Source organism: Phoenix dactylifera, chromosome 7 (assembly GCF_051530095.1).
Source record: "Phoenix dactylifera cultivar Ajwa chromosome 7, Ajwa_hap1_PhDact_Kaust_v1.1, whole genome shotgun sequence".
NCBI lineage: Eukaryota > Viridiplantae > Streptophyta > Magnoliopsida > Arecales > Arecaceae > Phoenix > Phoenix dactylifera.
In genome coordinates, this window is record NC_143196.1 from 5,592,245 (window position 1) to 5,601,056 (window position 8,812).

General features: G+C 42.0%; 1 protein-coding gene across 1 annotated transcript; it reads right to left on the minus strand.

Moving 5' to 3' along the window:
* Positions 1–4,054: 4,054 nt before the first annotated feature.
* Positions 4,055–5,812, minus strand: LOC103705306 (uncharacterized). The gene is made up of 2 exons (XM_008788968.6): positions 4,511–5,812; positions 4,055–4,392 (listed from the first exon to the last, which is right to left on the minus strand). The coding sequence occupies exons 1-2, from the start codon at positions 5,462–5,464 to the stop codon at positions 4,318–4,320; spliced, it is 1,029 nt and encodes a 342-aa protein (XP_008787190.4). The 5' UTR covers positions 5,465–5,812; the 3' UTR covers positions 4,055–4,317.
* Positions 5,813–8,812: the final 3,000 nt, after the last annotated feature.

The following is an 8,812-nucleotide window of genomic DNA, read 5'->3' on the forward strand; positions in this document are numbered from 1 at the left end:
GCAGCGCCTTGACCCCGATCTTATGGAGCAGTACGACAGCCGGCCAGACTTGTACTCGACGGGGTCGAGTTTTTCTCACCCGGGAGGAGTTGATGGGGACATCAGAGCCCTTCATCCAGATGATCCTGAGCCTCCGGATTGAGCCAGACGCATTTATTTGCATATTTATTTTATTTTATTTCTGGGTTTATTTGCATTTAGGGATTTATTTGTGGTTTATTTTATTTCTGGGTTTATTTGCATTTTAGGGCTTATTTGTGGTTTATTTGTGTTATTTGTGGGCTTATTAGGATTTATTGTTGTGTAAGGGGGTTTATGCAAATTGTGTATTTGGGCCCTATATAAAAGGGACTATTCTCATGATGAGGGTTTAATGAAGAATTAAAGATTTCTTTCCCCCACGTTTCCTCTTCTTCTCTTCTCCTCCCTTCTCCTTCTTCTCTTCTTCTTCCTCCTTCTCTTCCCCTCTTCTCCTTCTTCCATTTAAAATTTGGTCCGGCATCACCGATTCTTTTTTAAGAGTAAGGGGAGCATGCATTCAATCCTATCTTTTTAATCTTATAATAAGAACTATCTTCTTTTTCGAAATGGCATATAGGGTTAAAAATTTTGTCTTGGTTGTCACTGTGTCGTCAACAACATTTAGCGGTTAATGTGTATGTAAATTATTATCTCGAACAACCTGATGAAGGCAGTCCCTCTAGTATTAAACTATTTTTTTCTTGAATTAGAAAATCTGAGGACCATTATTTTTGCTCCTCTTGAAAATGTCAATTGTAATGTTAGTCATGCCAAAGGGACCTATCTTATGCTTTTTTGAATGATGGAGAAGTAGATTTTGTTCTAGTAACACACCCCCCCCCCCTCCTTTTTTTTGATAACAAATGGTCAACCTGATGTAATTCTTGATGACCATATTTGCTGATATTTGAAGTTAATATTGATTACCATCTCACCATATTAATATTTTTGGAGTTTTGCTTAGCACAAGTTTTAGATATTAAAATGGGCTATGTTTTTTTTGATGAATGACAAATATAATTGATGTATTATGTAGACAGAAAAATGAACATTTTCGTCATGCTAGTAGGTTAAAATATATAATAAAGAATTTAAATTGAAAATCCACCTAATTAATCATGAGCTATACGTGTTAAACTATATAGATTAAAAATCAATAGATTTTAATACTTGCATCACAGCAAAACAAGATCTCATATCATTTTAATAATGGGTTAGATACTATCAAAACACATTATTTTTTATTTCTAAATATTTTCAATAGTATAGAACATGTTTAATAGTATAGATATTTGATTTGGATGCCTCATGATTCATTTTGGAGCCATGAAGAGTAGTTATCCTCTCTTCTTGATAAAAGCATGTGAGAAGATTAATAGTTAGGCCAACATTTAGCAATAAAATCTCATAAAAAATACTATGAAGATGTAAAAAAGTTGAGAAATATTTATTTTATATATTATTAAGAGGATAGTTTTAGATAAGCTCTAGAACTAGAACTAATATAAGCTGATCATCTCTTTGTCGGTTGACCTCAAACAATCTAGCTCAGCTCAAGATATGTTATTTATGAGCAGCTCAACTTATTTCCCATCCGTTCTTTGCTGCTCTTTGGTGTAATATGATATTCTCTTTAATTGCGTAATCTTGAATAAAATTGGAAGCATGTGTATATAAATATATGTATATATGTATGTATGTATGTATGTATGTATCTGATCTGAACAGGCAAAGAGCATGAAGCCAAAGGGACGGCCATATCTACATCAACTAGAGAAGACAAAGAATGGCTCTGAGACGACATAGTTGACACGCACTCATTAAATTAATAACCATGAAATAAATAGACCTTCACTTTCATACTGAAAAGGCCAGAGGGACGAGACTTCAGCATTTTTCTTGCAAGAAGAAGATATTTGCCTCCCAGTATCAATATTCCAAAACAGAGGACAAGAGAACGAAGACCCTGCGAAATGTCCGCATGCACTTTGTCAGGTCCCTTCTACTTTTCCACAGCTGAAACCCGCGGCAGGTAGTAGACGCCTTGCTTTCTTTTCTACCGTTGAAAGATAAGCTGATAAAGAAGGCCCCGGTCACGAGCCAAGTTTTCCAGAAAAGTAGAAGACCGGGACCCACCACTCGGCATTGGATTTGGTTAAGTAGACCATGGATTGAATGCTTCCATCAGTGTAAAATATCAGCCACAACGTCTCGTTCCATGGATTCTGATGCAACAACTACTGAAGACTGAGATGGATGGGTGAACAGATTTGTGGGTCTCACAAGAATCTATAATTAAAGAGATGACTACTCCATTGTTCCTACTTCCTACTCTACAACGCTTGCCCCCAATTGGCTGAGGCTTTCTTGTGTGGTCAGGAATAGGAAATTTGGGTCAGCACATAATAACTTGATTTAATTTTGTGGGGATTGATGTTTTGGCACATACAAGTGAATAGGAGACCGAAGATTACCACATGGGTAGTAGCGTGGTTCCAGAAATTGATTGCAGTTTAAGAAGCAACATGGGGCAACTTTTTGAGATTGGTTCAAGGCAGAGGCATCTCCAACAGTTCGACAAGCATCTAGTCTCTGTACTAAGAACTTCCATGGAGTGTACTTGTATTCATCGATCAAATTAGCTTCACTTATCTATGAGTTGTTACTCTCATCCTACTAGAAATTGTGATGCCCTCTTACTAAAGCAAGACTAAACCTTGTCTCATGGTAGATCGAAACCACCGATCACCTGCTCGATCTAGCATGCTGATGATCCAGTGGACCAATGTTTACTTTCTCAAGAGACAATAGATAAGTCCCATTCTTACTATCAATCACTAAGAAATGAATAGTATAGTAACATAGAAATGCGACAAAAAAAATGCATCAGGATTATCCATTCCTGATAATTTAGGCACATAAATCAGGGTTGAGAACGAATAATAATGGTAAAGCAGATTCACTAATGGACAATCTGAGTATAGTTGTTCCCTCATACAAAACATTAGATCTACATAAACATCATGGGACCCCCCTCAAGCCATGGGATCAACCCAAGCATAAGACCAGAGTGTTGACTCAGTCATACCTCTCTGTTTATGGATGGTGGTTCCAAGGTTTGAGAGATGTTATCTCTTAAGATTTCCACCTCAAATACAAGTGGAGTGAAAATCCTGATTCGAGTCTTGGAGTAGCTCAGATACTCGTACATGCATGAGACTTCCTCCTGAAAGGAAACCGCATCAAAGAATTGAGATGCAGGCCTTTATGAGCCGAAGCATATATAGCTGCCATCTGAAATTTAGACGTCTAAACTATTCCCCTTTTTTTTATTTATTTACTTAAAATAGAAGTATCATACATATACGAATACGATCAAAAAAATTAAAAGGTAAAATATTTCCGAGCGCACTTCTTTCTACCGTACAACACCTTCCATTGAATACTCACCAAGTATCCACCAACCACAGAATCAAATATTTGATAGCAAACGCACCATCAGTATCCATGGCGGTTGCTCCTCCCTCGCCAGGCCAACTGTGTCCCACCATGCCCCAGTATCAACCAAAGAGTAGAAAGGATAAATCCCATGCCCCAGTGATGAGATAAAAAACAAACAACCTTTTTTTTTTTCCCTTTCTTACTCTTCATTTTCTTCTTCTTCTTCTTCTTTTTTGTTTTTGTTTTTTTTTTGTTGGTACAACGGTGGCGCCGTGGCGGACTGGCGGGCGAGTATAGCCAATCGAGTCAGAAAGGTACGACCACCTTGGTAATGGGAAATCCTGTGCTACTAGTAAAAGTGGCATAAATGTCTCTAGAATCTTATCAACCTTATAAATTCCTTCAAACGTGGCTTCTCCTCCACTTCCCCCCACTCATCCCATCCGATAATAAAAAGGAATTCAAAGCTTAGAGTCCCAGAGTAATGGGCAAGGCTACGGCTCTGGCCCTCGTCATTTATAGCAATTTAAAAGCCCCCGCATAACGCCTCTCATGCGGACACGTTCCCCACCCACCTCGCACACCATATACATCGACCCAATTTTTTCTTTTTATTTAAAATTTCAGCTAGTAGTAATCACAAACTAACAAAATATCTCAAACAGTATCACAAATTCACAATGTTTTCAACCCTCACTTGAGAATCCTCCTCCTCTTTTTTGTTCAGAATTACACAAAAAAAAAAGTAAGAAAGAAAAAGTCCTTTCAGCGCTCTGGAAATGTACACTCACTCTCTCGGTCGCACATTTACATTAAAGTACCCAGCCACGTGGCACCACCGAGCCGCCGGGGAGCTCATCCCCTCCACTGCCGCCCTTCCCCGCCCTCCGCCGCCCTCGGCCGCCGTAACATCTCGATCAACGCCTCCACCTATAACAATTTCCATCCCAATAAAATCAATCAATGAATCGATTAATTAAAGCGCATGAAAAATAAAAAACGAACAAAGAAAGCGAGAAAGTATTAAATTGGCTAACGGAGACGTTACCTGCTCGGGCTGGGTGGTGCCGGACTGGGAGAGTGCGACGAGCGGCGGGATGGCGCCTTCCCGGGAGACCATCGTCCGGTAGGTGACGCTCTCCTCGCAGATCTGGAGGAGCGTCGACGTTGCCTTCTCTTTCTGTCGCCGGCTGCCGAGCTCCACCATCTCGACGAGCACCGGAATCGCCGCTTCCTCCACCGCCGCCGCCCGCCCCTCCGCCACCTCCACCACGGAGTTCAGCACGTACGCCGCCTTGTCCACCATCCCGGACCCCGGGTCCGCCATCAGCTCCAGCAGAGGTCGCACGATCCCCTCCTTGACGGCCCGGAGCTTGTTCTCCCGGGCGGAGCACAACAAGAAGAGCGCCGTGGAGGCGTCCTTCTTCCCCCTCAGGCCGCCGGTCTCGAGGAGGTCGACGAGGTGGGGGATTGCGCCGGCGCGGCCGATGGCGATCTTGTGCTCCTCGACCTTGGAGAGGCGGATGAGAGCGCAGGCGGCGTTCTCGCGAGCCGCGGGGGTACCGGTCTTGAGGGCGAGGATGAGGGGGCGTATGGCGCCGGCGGCGGCGATGGGATCCTTGTTCTCGTCGCAGAGGGAGAGGTTGAGGATGGCGGTGACGCCGTGCTCCTGGAGCTGGGGGTCATGGTGGGAGAGGAGGGCGACGAGGGGGCGGATGGCGCCGGCACGGGCCATCTTAAGGCGGTTCTCCGATTTGTGTTTAGCGAGGAGGCGGAGGACCATGGCGGCGTGTCGCTGGGATTCGATGGGGACGGAGGGGGATTCGAGGTCTGAGATGAGGCCGTGGACGACATCGTCGGAGTATTCGACGTCGCAGGAGATGAGTAGGCGGTGGTGGGCGGCGACGCTGTTGGCGGCGGGGATTAACTCGCCGGAACGGTCGCTGTTGCATTCGCTGAAGGCGCCGGAGGGGTCGACGCCGTCGCTGAAGGAGCGACCCATGTACCTATAATTCGCGAGGCTCTCCGTGTCGATACAGCTCGATCGAGAGAGAAGAGCAGGGGATGCCACGCGTTGGAGAAGGGGAGAGGAGATATATAACTATATAAAGAAATAAGAGAGGAGGGATGCATGGAACGGGGTGGGGGGAGAGGTGACACGTGCGAGGGGGCCGATCCGTTCGGAATCTCAGTGGCGGGCGCACGTGGGGAGGAGGGAACGCGTGGGACTTTTTCCTTTGGCGAGAAGGATTAAAGGGTGGGAGTGGGGCCGGCAAGGGCAACCGCGTCTGCAAGCAAACCATCAACCGTGGCAAGATGACCTCTCCCTTTCGTTCTCACTCTTCCACACAGAATCTCTGAGACTACCACCTTCATGGTCTTAGAAGATAATAAATGAAGATCTGTGACGATGAGAGCTCGGATTGACTGTGACCGAACCCAAGCTTAAATAAGAGAAAAATTTCTGATAGAAATAAAGGAAGAAGAAAGAATAGCAAAAACATAAAATCTTCCCTAGTTCAAATGAGTTCCCTCCTCCTCCCTCTTGAGAAATTTTGGACCTAATCTTTTTTGCTGGAGCCTGGAATCTCCTGAAATTGTATTCCAACAAGCTTGAAGTCGTGCCGCAACATACGGTTGATGTGGCATAACAATTTTGGGGATATGCTGTAACAACCTAGCACATGATAGAATTGTACATGCTTTTCAGATGAAATAATTGAGGTGCTTTTTTTCACAGGGATGGTTTTGCTCGGCTTCGATCAGTAGCCAAAGTCGCTAAGGTAGGCTGAGAGGTGTTGGCCTTAGAGTTTGGCCACTTCTGGTCTGCTTAGCTCAGCTTTCGGGTTTACTCGACGAGGCCCAACCAGAACATGTTGAAAAATTTTCAGGTGCATCGAGATTGCCGCATGAGTTATAAAGTAGACAAATATTTGCGCACCATACCATCCCAGATATTTGCTACCACAATAAGTTCATTAAACTAAATTTTCCACAATGTTTGCTTCATTGCAAGGCAAAAGACCAAGCTAATTATCTTCTAAAGATGCTTATTCATTGTTGTTTGTTCATATTTATTGAAAATTTTATCTTTTTGCTAAAACAGAAAGTTACAATTTTCTAAATTATAATGATAGTCTTTTCATTTCTCAAAAGAAAAAACTTTTTAACAAATCAAACAACGAGAAAATGGTTGACATTCTATTTTTCGAGGTAAGCTAGTTGGATTGGAGCATTTTATTCCATGATCTTAGGAATGTCTTACTCCTTCCAAAGTACTTTATAGACCAATAATACTTTCAAGACTGAATTCAATAGAAGCCCATAATTTCATTAGAAACAAGCACAAAAAATATATGAAATATCGTAATTTTATGATCCATGAACATTTATTATACTTTATCCTTCAGAAAGAACCGCGTATAATTGCTATAGCTCAGGAATTTTATATTCCCTCCATGCAAATCATAAAATTAAATGGTTGAAACTAGCCTCTTTGTCAGTCATCTGTATCAATTGATATCCCCCAAATCCACACACTGTTTGATGTGGTAGCTAGTAGGAGCTGTTGTGGTTGAAATTTGGCCTGAGGGTGTCCAAGCCGGAGGAAGCCGAGAAGATGCCGGCCGGGATGGAGAAAAATAGAGCCACCTCCTGCGCTCCGGAGTACTTGCACAAAGCCTTGGCCGGAAATTCCGGCGAAGGTCCTCCGATGGTTAAGTTAGCAGAGTTTCTGAAAAGGTACTCCCTCTTTTTTGAATTGCTTTGTATTGCTATTAATAGCTTTCTATTGCTTGTAATGGCTTACCGAGGGCCTTTGCCTACCTTCTTTTTATAGGGTGAGGGTCTCGACCGTTACTTGAAGTCTAGGGCCGAACTATGACCAGCTGGCCATTAGCTGGAGGCGGTGTGAATCCCAGAGATCAATCCCGCTGGCGGAGGATTTAGAAAATATCTTTTTAAATTATTTTGAGGATCCGCAGAATCTTTGACGGAATCAAGGTTGATAGGGCTGAGGTCGGCTCGGCCTTCGTCGGGGTTCGAGGTCAGCCTGACCTCTGGCCGAGGTCGGCTCAGCCTTCGACAGGGTCCGAGGTCGGCCTGGCTCTTAGCGGGACCGAGGTCTAGCCTGCTTAGCTCTGATATCTGTAAAGCCGGAATTAGGTGGCTCCACACTAGAGTAGGACTATGCATTTTGCCTCCCATCAGATGCTATGATTAGTTGGACTACCCCGATTTTCACAAGAATTAGTGAGTTGAGCAAAGCCTTCGACAACCAAATTTTGTTCATTCTTCCTATGTATTTTTCAATAGAAACATCCCTGAACTTTGTAGAATTTCTATTTTTGGATTAAGTAATTTTAGTTTGTTTTTTATTGCTAATATTAATGTGATTTATGTATCTAGTTTAATGCCCAAACTAGGGGTTAGGGTATTTTATATATATATTTGATATATTATAATAAGACTTGGCTAAGTATTGCATATTAATAAAATCTTTTTGAAGCCCAACTTTTTTATTGAGCAAAAATTCTTTAATCTAATTTCTCTTCAATTGAGCGTTTGACTCTAAGAACTACGGTTCCCTTCACTTGCATTACCCTCCAACTGCACACTATCGAAGAGAAAAAGAAGAATATGCATTTTTTATAAATTATTTTTTTCACATTTCTCCTTAATGAATCATTTCTTTATTTTTTTCTTTTCTTTTTACTTTTTTATATTTGAAATGTAGGATGGGAGAAAGCTGGGTCTAAGTTGAGTGAGGGTGACATCCAAATCCGGATCACTTTATCAACACCTAATAACTTTACCAACTAAACCAATTGGCAACCTCAATTTATTTTGACAAAAATAGGCCTATTGGTCAGTTGAAATTTATAAGTTCTAAACCCACGTTGAATCAGATCTCGCTGTAGTTTTTAGCAATCAGGGAACTCTTTGAGGTGAAGTAATAATACTTTTTTTTCTCTTTTTTTTTTATATTTTTCATTTTAGATTTATAGCAACAGAGAGATCGATTACATATAAGAAGGCGTGAGGCAATGAGAGAAAGATAAACATGGGGCATCAAATAGTGATGGACAAGGGATCCAAATGGTTAATTACTTAGGCTGGTGTCAAGTGATGGAGTGGGCATCAAATAGTTTTGGGCAAGGGATCGATCTAAATGGTTACTTAAGAGGTGGTAGGTGTCAAGTGAGGGAGTGCAAACGCCTTAAATAATAAATTAGTGGAATTAAGTCCAAATTAGATGGATAGTACTGCAGTAGAAATCTCTAAACTATAATGATCGGAAATCCTTTCCATTTAAGTATTTAAAATTTGATTATTTTTTCAAGAACTGCAA